This window comes from Tachyglossus aculeatus, chromosome 18 (assembly GCF_015852505.1).
Source record: "Tachyglossus aculeatus isolate mTacAcu1 chromosome 18, mTacAcu1.pri, whole genome shotgun sequence".
NCBI classification, from domain to species: Eukaryota; Metazoa; Chordata; class Mammalia; order Monotremata; family Tachyglossidae; genus Tachyglossus; species Tachyglossus aculeatus.
The window spans coordinates 34,211,687-34,227,791 of NC_052083.1; the positions used below are offsets into that span (position 1 = coordinate 34,211,687).

At 45.7% G+C, this 16,105-nt stretch overlaps 1 protein-coding gene across 1 annotated transcript; it reads left to right on the forward strand.

Annotated features, from left to right (window-relative positions):
• Positions 1–1,772: 1,772 nt before the first annotated feature.
• PSMG1 (proteasome assembly chaperone 1) lies at positions 1,773–14,249 on the forward strand. Its single transcript, XM_038760245.1, has 7 exons — positions 1,773–1,989; positions 6,327–6,436; positions 8,554–8,705; positions 9,601–9,663; positions 10,389–10,587; positions 11,405–11,541; positions 14,020–14,249. Exons 1-7 carry the CDS (start codon positions 1,808–1,810, stop codon positions 14,092–14,094), a joined length of 918 nt encoding a protein of 305 aa, XP_038616173.1. The 5' UTR covers positions 1,773–1,807; the 3' UTR covers positions 14,095–14,249.
• Positions 14,250–16,105: the final 1,856 nt, after the last annotated feature.

Below are 16,105 nucleotides of genomic sequence, written 5' to 3' on the forward strand. Positions count from 1 at the left end.
TGCTCCGCACACACTTAGCGCTCAATAAATATGATTGAATGAATGAATGAATATATGTTGCCAACTTGTCCTTCCCAAGCGCTTAGTCCAGTGCTCTGCACACAGTAAGCGCTCAATAAATAAGATTGAATGAGTGAATATATGTTGCCAACTTGTCCTTCCCAAGCGCTTAGTCCAGTGCTCCGCACGCAGTAAGCGCTCAATAAGTATGATTGAATGAATGAATGAATATATGTTGCCAACTTGTCCTTCCCAAGCGCTTAGTCCAGTGCTCTGCACACAGTTTGCGCTCAATAAATATGATTGAATGAATGAATGAATATATGTTGCCAACTTGTCCTTCCCAAGCGCTTAGTCCAGTGCTCTGCACACAGTATGCGCTCAATAAATATGATTGATTGAATGAATGAATATATGTTGCCAACTTGTCCTTCCCAACCGCTTAGTCCAGTGCTCCGCACCCAGTAAGCGCTCAATAAATATGATTGAATGAATGAATGAATATATGTTGCTAACTTGTCCTTCCCAAGCGCTTAGTCCAGTGCTCTGCACGCAGTAAGCGCTCAATAAATATGATTGAATGAGTGAATGAATATATGTTGCCAACTTGTCCTTCCCAAGCGCTTAGTCCAGTGCTTCGCACACAGTAAGCGCTCAATAAATATGATTGAATGAATGAATGAATATATGTTGCCAACTTGTCCTTCCCAAGCACTTAGTCCAGTGCTCTGCACGCAGTTAGCGCTCAATAAATATGATTGAATGAATGAATGAATACATGTTGCCAACTTGTCCTTCCCAAGCGCTTAGTACAGTGCTCCGCACCCAGTAAGCGCTCAATAAATATGATTGAATGAATGAATGAATATATGTTGCCAACTTGTCCTTCCCAAGCGCTTAGTCCAGTGCTCTGCACCCAGTAAGCGCTCAATAAATATGATTGAATGAATGAATGAATATATGTTGCCAACTTGTCCTTCCCAACCGCTTAGTCCAGTGCTTCGCACACAGTAAGCGCTCAATAAATACGATTGAATGAATGACTATAGAGACGGTCCCTACCCAACAGTGGGCTCACAGTCTAAAAACAACCGGAGCGCTTCGGTGCCGGGGGGGGGGCGCCACGCCCGGACGCGGCGACCCTTCCGCCGCCTCTCTAGCCGCCCGTCCGGACTCGTTGGTGCGGCGGCCTTGGCCTCGGGCCCCCCCCGCCCACGCGCCCTGCAAGCGCGTGACTGACTGAGCCGCGCGCGCGCGCTCGGAGGGGGAGGGCGCATGCGGTCGCGCGAGCTCGGGCGGGGAGGGCGCTTGCTCTCGGGCGGGGAGGGCGCATGCGCTCGGGCGGGGAGGGCGCATGCGCTCGGGCGGGGAGGGCGTATGCGCTCGCGCGCGCGCTTGCGCTCGGGCGGGGAGGGCGCATGCGCTCGCGCGAGCTCGGGCGGGGAGGGCGCTTGCTCTCGGGCGGGGAGGGCGCATGCGCTCGCGCGAGCTCGGGCGGGGAGGGCGGTTGCGCTCGGGCGGGGAGGGCGCATGCGCTCGCGCGAGCTCGGGCGGGGAGGGCGCTTGCTCTCGGGCGGGGAGGGCGCATGCGCTCGCGCGAGCTCGGGCGGGGAGGGCGCTTGCGCTCGGGCGGGGAGGGCGCATGCGCTCGCGCGCGCGCTTGAGCTCGGGCGGGGAGGGCGCTCGCGCTCGCGCGCGCTCAAGCAGGGACGGCGCATGCGCCCGCGCGAGCGCTCGGGCGGGGACGGCGCATGCGCGCGCCCTCGGGCCGTGAGGAGACGGCCGGCGGTCGCTGAGGAGAACCGTCATGGCGGCCACGTTCTTCGGTGAGGTGATGGAGGTGTCGTCCCGCGCCGGGCTGGATGAGGAGGACGACGACGACGACGACGATGGGGAGGAGGAGGAGGAGGAAAACCTGCTCAACAAGTGCTCCTGGCAGGCGGAGGCCGCCGAGGACGCGGAGATCCGCCGAGGCCTCCAGAGGAAGAGGTGACCCACCGGCCCCCCCCCCCGCCCCCGGCTCTTTCATTCATTCATTCAAGCTTGTTAAGCGCTTACTATGTGCCAAGCACTGTTCTAAGCACTGGGGGGGGGATACACTTTTTATCTGTGCCTCAGCGACCTCATATGTAAAATAATAATAATAATGGCATTTATTAAGCGCTTACTATGTGCAAAGCACTGTTCTAAGCGCCGGGGAGGTTACAAGGTGAACAGGTTGTCCCACAGGGGGCTCGCAGTCTTCATCCCCATTTTACAGATGAGATTTAGACTGTGAGCCCACTGTTGGGTAGGGACTGTCTCTATATGTTGCCAATTTGTACTTCCCAAGCGCTTAGTACAGTGCTCTGCACATAGTAAGCGCTCAGTAAATGCGATTGATGATGATAACTGAGGCCCAGAGAAGCACGGGGAGCTTGGCACATAGTAAGTGCTTAACGAAGGCCATCATTGATCACATTGTATCCCCCCAGCGCTTAGAACAGTGCTTTCCACATAGTAAGCGCTTAACAAATGCCATTATTATTATTATTATTATCATCATTATTATTATTATCATCATTACAAGATAATCTGGTTGTCCCACGCGGGGCTCACAGTCTTCATTCTCATTTTAGAGATGAGGGAAGTGAGGCCCAGAGAAGTTAAGTGACTTGCCCAAAGGCACACAGCTGACAATTGGCGGAGCCGGGATATGAACCCATGACCTTGGACTCCAAAGCCCGTGATCTTTCCACTGAGCCACGCTGCTTCTCTAATAATAGTAATGCTGGTATTTGTTAAGCGCTTACTACGTGCTAAGCGCTGTTCTAAGCACGGGGAGCTTGGCACATAGTAAGTGCTTAACAAAGGCCATCATCATTATTATTATCATCATCATTACAAGGTGAACAGGTTGTCCCACAGGGGGCTTACAGTCTTCATCCCCATTTTAGAGATGAGGGAACTGAGGCCCAGAGAAGTTAAGTGACTTGCCCAAAGTCACCCAGCTGACAATTGGCGGAGCCGGGATATGAACCCAAGACCTTGGACTCCAAAGCCCGTGATCTTTCCACTGAGCCACGCTGCTTCTCTAATAATAGTAATGCTGGTATTTGTTAAGCGCTTACTATGTGCTAAGCGCTGTTCTAAGCACGGGGAGCTTGGCACATAGTAAGTGCTTAACAAAGGCCATCATCATTATTATTATTATCATCATTACAAGGTAATCAGGTTGTCCCACGTGGGGCTCACAGTCTTCATCCTCATTTTAGAGATGAGGGAAGTGAGGCCCAGAGAAGTGAAGTGACTTGCCCAAAGTCACACAGCCGACAATTGGCGGAGCCGGGATATGAACCCATGACCTTGGACTCCAAAGCCTGTGATCTTTCCACTGAGCCACGCTGCTTCTCTAATAATAGTAATGCTGGTATTTGTTAAGCGCTTACTATGTGCTAAGCGCTGTTCTAAGCACGGGGAGCTTGGCACATAGTAAGTGCTTAACAAAGGCCATCATCATTATTATTATCATCATCATTACAAGGTGAACAGGTTGTCCCACAGGGGGCTCACAGTCTTCATCCTCATTTTAGAGATGAGGGAACTGAGGCCCAGAGAAGTTAAGTGACTTGCCCAAAGTCACCCAGCTGACAGTTGGCGGAGCCGGGATATGAACCCATGACCTTGGACTCCAAAAGCCCGTGGTCTTTCCACTGAGCCACGCTGCTTCTCTAATGATAGTAATGCTGGTATTTGTTAAGCGCTTAGTACGTGCTAAGCGCTGTTCTAAGCACGGGGAGCTTGGCACATAGTAAGTGCTTAACAAAGGCCATCATCATTATTATTATCATCATCATTACAACATAATCTGGTTGTCCCACGCGGGGCTCACAGTCTTCATCCCCATTTTAGAGATGAGGGAACTGAGGCCCAGAGAAGTTAAGTGACTTGCCCGAAGTCACACAGCTGACAGTTGGCGGAGCCGGGATATGAACCCATGACCTTGGACTCCAAAAGCCCGTGATCTTTCCACTGAGCCACGCTGCTTCTCTAATAATAGTAATGCTGGTATTTGTTAAGCGCTTACTACGTGCTAAGCGCTGTTTTAAGCATGGGGAGCTTGGCACATAGTAAGTGCTTAACAAAGGCCATCATCATTATTATTATTATCATCATTACAAGATAATCTGGTTGTCCCACGTGGGGCTCACAGTCTTCATCCTCATTTTAGAGATGAGGGAAGTGAGGCCCAGAGAAGTGAAGTGACTTGCCCAAAGTCACACAGCCGACAATTGGCGGAGCCAGGATATGAACCCATGACCTTGGACTCCAAAGCCCATGATCTTTCCACTGAGCCACGCTGCTTCTCTAATAATAATAATGCTGGTATTTGTTAAGCGCTTACTATGTGCTAAGCGCTGTTCTAAGCACGGGGAGCTTGGCACATAGTAAGTGCTTAACAAAGGCCATCATCATTATTATTATCGTCATCATTACAAGATAATCTGGTTGTCCCACGTGGGGCTCACAGTCTTCATCCTCATTTTAGAGATGAGGGAAGTGAGGCCCAGAGAAGTGAAGTGACTTGCCCAAAGTCACCCAGCTGACAATTGGCGGAGCCGGGATATGAACCCATGACCTTGGACTCCAAAGCCTGTGATCTTTCCACTGAGCCACGCTGCTTCTCTAATAATAGTAATGCTGGTATTTGTTAAGCACTTACTATGTGCTAAGCGCTGTTCTAAGCACGGGGAGCTTGGCACATAGTAAGTGCTTAACAAAGGCCATCATCATTATTATTATCATCATCATTACAAAGTGAACAGGTTGTCCCACAGGGGGCTCACAGTCTTCATCCCCATTTTAGAGATGAGGGAACTGAGGCCCAGAGAAGGTAAGTGACTTGCCCAAAGTCACCCAGCTGACAATTGGCAGAGCCGGGATATGAACCCATGACCTTGGACTCCAAAAGCCCGTGGTCTTTCCACTGAGCCACGCTGCTTCTCTAATGATAGTAATGCTGGTATTTGTTAAGCGCTTAGTACGTGCTAAGCGCTGTTCTAAGCACGGGGAGCTTGGCACATAGTAAGTGCTTAACAAAAACCATCATCATTATTATTATTATCATCATTACAAGATAATCTGGTTGTCCCACGCGGGGCTCACAGTCTTCATCCTCATTTTAGAGATGAGGGAACTGAGGCCCAGAGAAGTGAAGCGACTTGCCCAAAGTCACCCAGCTGACAAGTGGCGGAGGTGGGATTAGAACCCAGGACACCCGTCTCCCGAACCTGGGCTCTTGCCACCAAGCCACGGTGCTTCTCTCTCTTGGAGAGCCAGGAAATGTCAACCCGCCTGTCCCGCCATCGACCCCCGGCCTGGAATGCCCCCAATCCCTCTGCCCATCCGCCAAGCTCACTCTCTTCCTCCCTTCAAGGCCCTACTGAGAGCTCACCTCCTCCAGGAGGCCTTCCCAGACTGAGCCCCTTCTTTCCTCTCCCCCTCGTCCCCCTCTCCATCCCCCCCTTCTTACCTCCTTACCTTCCCCACAGCACCTGTATATATGTATATATGTTTGTACATATTTATTACTCTATTTTACTTGTACATATCTATTCTATTTATTTTATTTTGTTAGTATGTTTGGTTTTGTTCTCTGTCTCCCCCTTTTAGACTGTGAGCCCCCTGTTGGGTAGGGACTGTCTCTATATGTTGCCAATTTGTACTTCCCAAGCGCTTAGTACAGTGCTCTGCACATAGTAAGCGCTCAATAAATACGATTGATTGATTGATTGACAGGGGTTGTCTCTGTCAGTTGCTAAATTGTACTTTCCAAGTGCTTAGTATAGTGCTCTGCACACAGTGAGTGCTCAATAAATACGAGTGAATGAATCCCCCCACCCACCCATGACCAGCCCAGGAGCCAGTCGCCCCCCTCAAGCAACGTGGCCTAGTGGGTAGAGCAAGGGATTTGGAAGTCAGAAGGACCTGGGTTCTAATTACAGCTCTGCTACTCGCCTGATCTATGACTTTGAGCAAGTCACTTCACTTCTCTGTGCCTCAGTTACCTCATTTGTAAAAATGGGGATTAAGACTGCGAATCCTGTATGGGACAGGGACTGTGTCCAACCCGATTAGTTTGGATCTACCTCAGCGCTTAGAACGGTGTCTGACACAATGTATTAAGTATTTGCACTTAACAAATACTATAATTAATTATTATTATTTATTTGAAAAGACATCTTACATTTTTGCATTAAATTAGCCCAAGGTCATGAATAATATTTGTTGCTGATGATTATCTGTACAACTATACAAATTTCATCCTTTTTTTTTTCTCCTACTAGAGAGGTCGAGGTCTTTTGGGATCTAAAGCCAGCCGCTGTTTCAGAAGGCCCTGCATTAAAACAATTTCCGTGCTCTCAATTTATACTGGCTGTAGGACAGAGTCCTGTAGGTAAGTAAATGGTAATTAATCAGTTGTATTTGTTGAGTGCTTATTCTGTGCACTGCACTCTGCTAAGCACTTGAGAGAGGACAGTACAAAAGAATTAACGGACACATTCCCTGCCCACAATGAACTTATAGCCTGGAGAGGAAGACAGGCATTAATATAAGTAAATAAATTACAGACATGTGCATTAGTGCTGAGGTAGGGGTGAATAAAGGGTGCAGATTCAAGGGCAGAAGGGAATAGGAAAAGAGGAAATGAGGGCTAAGTTAGGCAAGGCCTCTTGGAGGAGATGGGCTTTTAATAAGGCTTTGATGGTGGGGAGAGTGTTGGATATGAGGAGGGAGGGTATTCATTCATTCAGTCGTATTTATTGAAAGCAGAGCACTGTACTAAGCGCTTGGGAAGTACAAGTTGGCAGCATATAGAGACGGTCCCTACTCAACAATGGGCTCACAGTCTAGAAGGGGGAGACGGACAACAAAACAAAACATATAGACAGGCGTCCAGGCCAGACGTTGGATGCAGGAAAGGGGTCAGCGGTGAAATAGTCATGATTGAGGTCCAGAGAGAGGTTGGCTTTAGAGGAGCGAAGTATGTGGCCTGTGTTGTAGGACGAAATCAGTGAGGTGACGTAAGGTAGGAGGGGGCAAGGGGATTGAGCGCTTTTTTAAGTCTTTGGTAAGGAGTTTCTGTGTGATGCGGGAAAGGGTGGGAGTACAGACCACTGCATTTCAAAAAATGTAAAAATTCACATTTTAAAATATTCTGTGTAATCAATCGGTGGTATTTATTGAGTGCTTACTGGGTGCAGAGCACGTGGGAAAGTACAATACAATAAAGTTGGTAGACGCAGTCCCTAGCCACAACAAATGTACACTCCACAGAAACGTGTGGATTTCCATTTCTTATTACAAAATATACTCCAGGAGGCCTTCCCAGAGTGAGCCCCCTCCTTTCTCTCCCCCTCTTCCCCCTCTTCATCCCCCCTGCCTTACCTCCTTCACTTCCCCACAGCACCTGTATATATGTATATATGTTTGTACATATTTATTACTCTGTTTATTTTACTTGTACATATCTATTCTATTTATTTTATTTTGTTAATATGTTTGGTTTTGTTCTCTGTCTCCCCCTTTTAGACTGTGAGCCCACTGTTGGGACCGTCTCTATCTATATGTTGCCAACTTGTACTTCCCAAGCGCTTAGTATGGTGCTCTGCACACAGTAAGCGCTCAATAAATGCGATTGATTGATATTCAGGCTATAAAACTGATTACCAGATTTGCACCTTTCTGTTGGTCCAGCAGAAAGAGCATGGCTCAGGGAATCGGGAGATCTGGGTTCCCAGCCTCAGCTCCACAAAGGTGGGGAATGCCTGCAGGACCACCCAGAGTATTCCACAAGGCACCCAGGGCCTGCAGCAATCCTGAAAAATGTGATCTGGACCCTTAGGCCAGAAGTGGGTCCTGCCTAGAAAGACACCTTTGAGTGCATTTGTACATGTGCTGCATCTCAGCCCACCCGTTTACTCATTGCACTCCATGCCCTAGTGGGAACACAGTGATCAGAGATGAGGGAGGGCAGGTGGTTCTGCCCAAAGTGCTTGGACTCTATAATCAATTTCTCCATGCATATTCCCAGGTTTGAGGTGTCAGGACTAAAGTTCATTGGTTGTTCTTGACGGGAGGCCCTGCCACTTCTTGTTCATAAATGACGTGCTAATGATTAAATTTTTGAGTATCACAGAAAAGAACAGCACACGATTGACAGCCCTTCCCAGCTGGGCACATAGGTCCAGTATGATATTAGCTCTTTAGTGTGAAGTTTTGGTAGGAGCTGAAAAATACGAAGCTTCTTGAGATGCCCACATTTTAAAAGTTGGAACCCGATTTCTAAATAGATGTCAGTGTACAGGGTTGCTAACCAAATCAATCAGTCGTATTCAATCAATCAAATGGTGTCTTGCTGAGAAATGAAATGTACTGGTCTTATTGTCTGGTTACTCTATTGGAAAAAGTTTATGGGTTCTTAGTAATTATCAAGTTTACTGTTATCATTTTTCCATTCAGCTAAATGCTGGAGTGATTGTAATAACCAAATTCTTCCATTTTTCTTTGCAGCATTCCTGTCCTCATTTGTTTTGAATTCAGAAACCTGGAAAGTAGCTGGTTCAGTTAAGCTGTGGAATGAATGGTGTAAGACAACAAATTCACCCAACCCTTCCCCGACAGATTCCTTCTGCAAATTCTACTGCCTAAAGTCAGATCCCACAGTAAGTGAGGTTACATTTAAGTGGATTTAACCCAGGCAGTAAAGCAGAAATGTGTTGAATTATTTGGCTTGTATATTCTCGGATTTTGCATCCACCCATATTTACTCCTGGACAAAGGTGTAAAGGGAAAGAGTCTTTGGGAATGTTTATTTTCTGAGCTCCCGGCTGGACACCCACCGGGGTTCGCCATGGCTAAATCTTTCACTGGCCCTCCCGTCTCTCCTCTCTCAAGTTTCCTTGGGCCACTGGTCTCTCCCCTGCTGCCTTTCTTGCTGCTTCTGCTGCACCTTCCCTCCTCTTATTATCCCATGGAGCCCTTGGACTATTAGGTGAATAAGGGAAGTGGCATTCAACATTTTAGTGTTCTTTGCAGGTACAACAAGGAAGAGGCTCTGTGATGAGGTACATAGGGAATAGGAACCTCATTTGCAGTTTGATGGGAGAACTGGGATGTATAAGGATCTCTTCAGATTGACAGAAACATCCTGGCTGATTTGATAGAGATTAAACCCCATTGAAAAATTGCATAGCAAAGGCAGGGCTGTTAGCACAAGATGTCTTTCTTCTGAACAGGGTAAAAGATAATATTTGGAAAATTCAACCGTGTATTTAAATGAGTTCACAAAAAAGCCAACTCTGTCATTGTTGCCTATTTCTATCATCATGTGGCTGTCTTGTATTTCTTATCTCTGTTTTTAAAATATTTATATTGTTTTGGTCGATTTCTAGGTCTTGGGAATACAGTGATGCGTCCTTATGGGAAACTATACTTCATTTAGCAGTCTACCATTTATTTTCAAGGAGCCAATTAAGAACACTAATCACTGTGCAGCAGTATGTGATATTCTGTAATACAAAAGGGCTTTGAAAATCCAATTAAAATTTTATTTTTCAGGTTTTCCTCTGCCAGTGCAATTGCTATGTTGCTGAGGATCAACAGTACCAGTGGCTCGAGAAGGTAAAATGGCAGTGAATTATTTTATCAGATTTCACAAGGCCCCCGATTTACATCGCCTCCTTTATCATTTGTCCTTTGCTTTCATCAGATCTCTGAGTGAAGAAAAATCTCCACTCCATTTCCAAACATATTTGTTCCGTGATTAGTCTTCACATAATTTGATGACCCAGCCTTCTGAACAGCCTTTCCTTCAAGCTTCAGGGGGGACGATTTATGCTTTTGATTTATGCTTTGCATAAGGAACCACCGGAGGGTAGAGGGGCAAGTAAGAAATGAATCTGGGTAAATGATTTATATCTCGCAAGGTTGAGGCGTAGATCCAGACACACGTAGAAAGGAAAGTGGGCCTTAGTAAACCACCTGGGATACCAGCTCCAGGAATTTGGATCGGCTCACCCGCCATCCCGGGGGGCTTCAGGCCCATGGATCGGTTGACTGCCTGGCTAAGCGGCAGGGAGCCTGGCCTCGGGGGGCCTCCGGAGCTGCACATGTCTCCTACGCCCAGGTATAGCAGCCCCTTCTCTCCCAGCCTCCACAGGTGAGGGACCGGTTAAGAACGCATTAAGGCTGGCGGTTAGGGAGTAGAATCAATCTAAATTTCCCATCCTTCACTACTGCCCAGCTCCACAGCCCTAACCCCTTCTCTCCCTCCCCAGCCTCACAGAACCTAACCACGCGCTGGAGACATGCTGCTTATGCAGACTGAAATAGCACACTTCTTTCAGGTTTTAGGTTCTCTGCAGAAGAAGGATTTGCAAATAACGATCCTCACAACTTGCCACGTAACCGACTACAAAACTACAGAATCCACTCTCAACCTTCCTTCTCCTTTCCTGAAAGCCCTAAAGACAAAAGCATTCAACGGTCCTGCCTGTTGCCCATTGTTAGAGCAGCCAAACATTGTACACGGTCTCCCTGCTGCAGGTATTGTTAAAATATGTTGTTTTGGCTTTGTTTTTGTTCGTTCAGTATTGATATCTGAGGGATAGCATTGCATTATTGCTCTTGGCCTGTAATTGCTGGCTATTGGAATCAGCAAGCACTAAATTGGTAATGTGCCTCACTAATCTAGGTAATAATGAGGTAGCCAAGAATAAACAGTTCATGGCGATGTTTATTCCCTGAAGGCCTAATTGCAGAAAATCCCTAATAAGATAACTATTAACCAGAAATGTGCTGTATGAATACCCGTTTTCAGTTTCCAGGATGATTTCACTGGAAGTCATCTCTTTCTTCAAATGTAGCTGACTTTTCCATGTTCCACTAATGTGCTTCACCTCTGCCACCAATTTCCAGTTTTGTATGTGACTTCTCTGTGGGAGCTAGGGCTAGATGCCCGGTAGAATAGTGTTGAGATCTGTTCGGTTGCCTGTCTGCTTGGAACTGCAGTGATGGAGCCCATTAGAAGAATAGTGGTCAGGGTTGAAATTTAGGTAATTGCTCTTCTGTTCACAAAGTACTTTTAAATTTTTATTAGTTTGGAATAATGGTTGCAACGTAAATCAGTATTTACATTTTCAGAAGCTTGCACATTGCGCCTGCTAGTTGCTCCTAACTGTGTGTTGATTGATATTTATCTTTCAAATATCTGTTAATCATCTTTAAGTGTTTTGTTCAAAGAAATCAATCCTCCTCTTTTTAATGTTAAGTTGACTGGTGTAAGGAAAGGGGCTGAATTTAAAGGTGGTGGACTCACTATTACGTTTTTTGTGAGCTAACATCTCTATTTCCTTGTTTCTAGTTCTGAGTTACTGTCAAGTGTGGCAGATTCCTGCAGTTCTGTACCAGTGTTATAGTGATGTTATGAAGTTAGATCCTGTCACAGTTGAAGCTTTCAAGCCCGTGCTGTCTTCCAGAAGCTTGAAAAGCTTAGCCAAGGTAAGAATTGAATTTGCTTAGGATAATGGCTTTTCTCCCAGCCATTTCACTAGCAGTAATAACCTCCAGAAGCTTGAAAAGCTTAGCCAAGGTAAGAATTGAATTTGCTTAGGATAATGACTTTTCTTCCAGCCATTTCACTAGCAGTAATAACCTCTATCCAATTTTCATTCCAAAGAGAATCATCGTATTTTAGAACCTGATTTTGCTCATTGTTTTTCCAGAACATCTTAGGAGCTCTGTTTTTCACTTATTTGCCATTTATTTTAAATGTAATGGTTTTAGTCCAGATAATCCACAACTCCCAAAACGAAGTTGTTCCTGGTTTAGTCAAGTATTTTAGGCATTGCCCATCCAGCACCTTTTATTTGGGGATGGAGGGGGGACGAAAAAACAAAACCACTGAGTAGATGACTGAGGCAGTGGCTTTGATTACATTCAACCTTGCCTTTGCAGGCCATTACTAGACAACCTTGCCACGCAAGCTATTCCTAGATTACCATCATTCAATTGGTGTCTTCCTGTCGTCTTCTCTGTGAAGCCGACTGTCACCTCTCCTGCTGAGGCTTGTACTTCCCAAGTGCTTAGTACAGTGCTCTGCACACAGTAAGCGCTCAGTAAATACAATTGATTGATTGATTGATTGAAACAGTCTCATGGGGACCAGACCAAGGAAGGAAAGGTGGCAGCTCCCTCCTTGGGCTTCTCCACCATGGCTTCACTCTTCGAACCTCAGATGCCCTTGCTTGCCTACTCTCTCCTGCTTCTGTTCTCATGTCTATCTAGTGCAAGGCTTTCATCTCAGACCTCTTTTCTTGCCTTTTCCAGAAAGGTCAGAATTAGAGGCTCCTAGACTTCCTCTTGCTATTGGAAAGTCAATTTTCTTTCTTCCCTGTCCTCGTTCCCCCGCCCCCCCAGTTAGTTTGTCTTGTTCCTATTATACTCTTCCCAAGGGCTTAGTAGAAGTGTTTCGTTCACAGTAGGCACTCAGTAAATGCTATCGCCTGACTGGGAAAATTTTGGCAGTAATTTAAAGCTGTGGAGGCCCTCAAGGAGACCAGAGAGGAGACTTCCTAGGAAGGGGACGGAGTAATATTCCTTTTTTAGTGTTGTAATTTCCAGGGATTCTTTTCTTAAATTAACCTAAATAACGTTTTCAGCAATAAATAGAGTTTTGGAGCTATAGTATTAAAAACTGGCATTTGCCATCTGTTTATCCAGAAGCATGAACTGACATCAGTATGCTCCAAGCATTATCCCCAACAGAGTAATTGTTCATTTCAGAATAAAACTGAGACATTATTTTGCAGTGTTTTGTCATCAAAGTTACCAGTGCCTACTTAAAATTGATTTCTGCTTTGTCAGAAAATCAGCTGTATGGGTTTCATCTTTTTTGAGCTATTAATCCTGGCTTTTGCCAGGTAGCCACAGGTACCCCTATTGCACCCTCAAGGGCTAATGGATTCAGAAAAAGTCTGGGCTCAAGAATGCTCTCTGAAGGAGGAATTAAAAAAAAAAAAATGTTGGGTTGGTCCGTTTTTCATTTCACTCCATTGTCTCTTACCTTGGACAAGGTGATGAAGGTCAGGGTTTACTCACTTTGAGCATCTACTGTGTGCACAGCACTGCGCTACCTGCATGGGAGAGTATAGTAGAAGTGAAAGACACAGTCCCAGCTTAAAAAGAGCGTGTGTAAGGGGGAGACTGACAGAAAAAAGCTGTAACCATACCATGGGAGCTGGAGATTATTACTGGGGAGTTGACTCTTATTAAAGAAAGGACTTAGTTTGGAAAGTGAGCATTACAGACGTCTCCACCAAGTGTCTTTCGTCATGTTTCTCCAAGAGACAAAAACAAAGCACCGCGAAGGGTGTTGATTGATTGCCGTTGTTGCTTGGCTTTGTCAACCTGTGCTTTGAGGGTGGCGTGAGGGTTGAGGATGCAGCCAGCTTAGCATTTCAGGGGAAGAATTGACCAGCCCTGTTACTGCCCAGGAGCCTTGAGTAGACAGAACCACAACTACTGTTGCATCTCTCTGACTCTCCCTTCCCACCCCTGCTCCACTCTTCAGGTCAGACGGGTAGAGCAAGGGCCTGAGAGTCCAAAGATCACGGATTCTAATCCTGGTACTGCCACTTGTCTGCTGTGTGGCCTTGGACAGGTCACTTCTCTGGGCCTCAGTCACCTCATCTGTAAATGGGGATTAAGACTGTGAGCCCCATGCAGGACTGGGACTGCGTCCAGCATGATTTACTTGTATCCACCCCAGTGTTTAGTACATGGTACTTGACAAATACCATAATTATTAAGGAGAGTGTATGAAAAATTTACTGGCCTCTTGGGGGAAATCAGTCAATCAATCGCTGGTATTTATTGAGCGCTTAGTATGTGCAGAGCACTCTACTAAGCGCCTGGGAGATCTTTTCTAGAAGTTTATATTAGTCCCACTGTTTTAATCCATTTTTCTTTTTAAACTAGAATATCTCTAAAAGCACAGAAATGCTGAAGAAATTGATGACCACCAATGAAATTCAGAATAACATCTATACGTGATCCAGGTATACAGTGTTTACGGGCGATATCTGCCAAGCCTCCACCCACTCAAGCGTGACAGTTTGCACTTTTAAAAAATGGATTTTTGTTGAAAATAGTTGTAACTACTGTACTTGGTGAGAGAAAGCAGAATAAATGCTGTGGTTTTTTTTAAATGTTTAGTTTTCTTCATTTGTTTCTGAGTAGAACTGGGATCACAGGGTCTCTTCTACTCTGATCAAATTCCTTAAAATCAATGAACTGTTTCATGGGAGTTTTCCATGACTGACTGAATTTCATTAAATACACTTTGAATAGTAAAGAGCTACATCATTCTGTGAAATCTTCGTTAATATAACACATTTTCATCAGCAGATATGTTTAAATTTGAAGACGAAGGGAGTGAAATTTGGAGATCACTTTGTATAATTGTGACTCAAAGCACCAGAATTAAAGTACTGCTGTATAGCCATCTGTTTTAAATTCACCAGCACACTTGCCACATGTTGTTCAAGCAAAAAAATCTAACCTCACTTTGTTCTATCTGAATCAGATAGTGAAAAGGTCAGTTAAACATGTTCCAAAGGATTTTTCCACATCTTCCAGTACAATTTTCTTTCTTCCATTCCGTTTCACCCAGTAGTTCACTTTTGTGGGAACCTTTTTTGCGTGGTCTTCATTTTTTCTTTGTCCAGTCCTTGCACACCAGGAACATCATTTTCGGGAGTACGTTTAATGAACTTCAGCTTTCTAAAGAGAGGGTATGGTCACTCTTGTGGGAGGATTCCACTGAGACACATCACATTTTACACATTTTGTGGATAAATGCCCTATAAGGTGGCACTTTTTTCCCCCTTTTCATTTAACCATGTATGTCCATCCCCCTACAGACCTACTCCTTCATAAATTCTTGCCCCCTCCAGGAAATATCCAGCAAAGGTCCTGTTTCCCTCCTTTACATCCCCTCCATTCTCACCCCGCCACTGTCACTTCAGCATTCAAGCGTTTATTAAGCACTTAGGTACTCAACTCCACCCCATCCTAATGTAGCACTTATATCCCAACCCCAGCCGCTCACCACTTATGTGCATAACCCTTTACTCTGCCCTTTCCCCTATCTGTAGTTTTTTTTAATGCCTGCCACACCGGACTGTAAGAACCTTGTAGGCAGAGCTCATATCTACCAACTCTATTGATTATACGTTCCCAAATCGTTAGTATGGTCCTCAGCACATAGCACCATTGAATGATGCGTAAAATTCTGTTGCTTTGCCCTGTTTGTAATATATTTTAATTCAAGTCTTCCCCTGCTAGATTGTTAGCTCTGTGGGGGCAGGATTGGTACTAGCTCTATTGCACTCTCCCAAGTGTTTAGTACAGTGCTCCGCCCAGAGTAAGTGCTCAATAAATATCATTGATTGTGGAGAAGTGGGAAATCTGGCATTCAAAGACAAACCTGGCAGCTGATCGCATTGCTTATGGTCAACTAATCGTATTTATTGAGCGCTTACTCTGGACAGAACACTGTACTAAGCACTTGGGAGAGCATAATGCCATAGAATTATCAGACAAGCTCCCTGCCCAAAACGGACAATGTAGAGTTAAGCGCTTAGTACAGTGCTCTGCACACAGTAAGCGCTCAGTAAATACGATTGAATGAATGAGGCGAATTTATAAGTGGAGACTGTGGTCCTCTGCCTGTGTAAGAGTGTGAATATCTCTGAGGAGCATCACCAACGTGGCCTAGGGGCCAGGGCCCTCTCTCTGTGGCATTCAGCCTTTTGAGGTCCCCCAGTCTTTGCAGCAGGTTTTCTTTCCTCAGCTGCAAAGCCGACTTGGCTCTCGGGGCTCTCCGCAAAAGCAGAGCTTTAATGTTTGAATTTACAGCAAATGAGACTGGCGTTGACATGTGGCTGTCAGGCTTAAGTAGTGCCTCTGATTACTTTAGAATCCAATACGTGTTCTGAAAATGCAGGAGTGCTGTGTGTAAACCATTTATTAATCATCGGGCCACCTGCGCAATAACCGAATA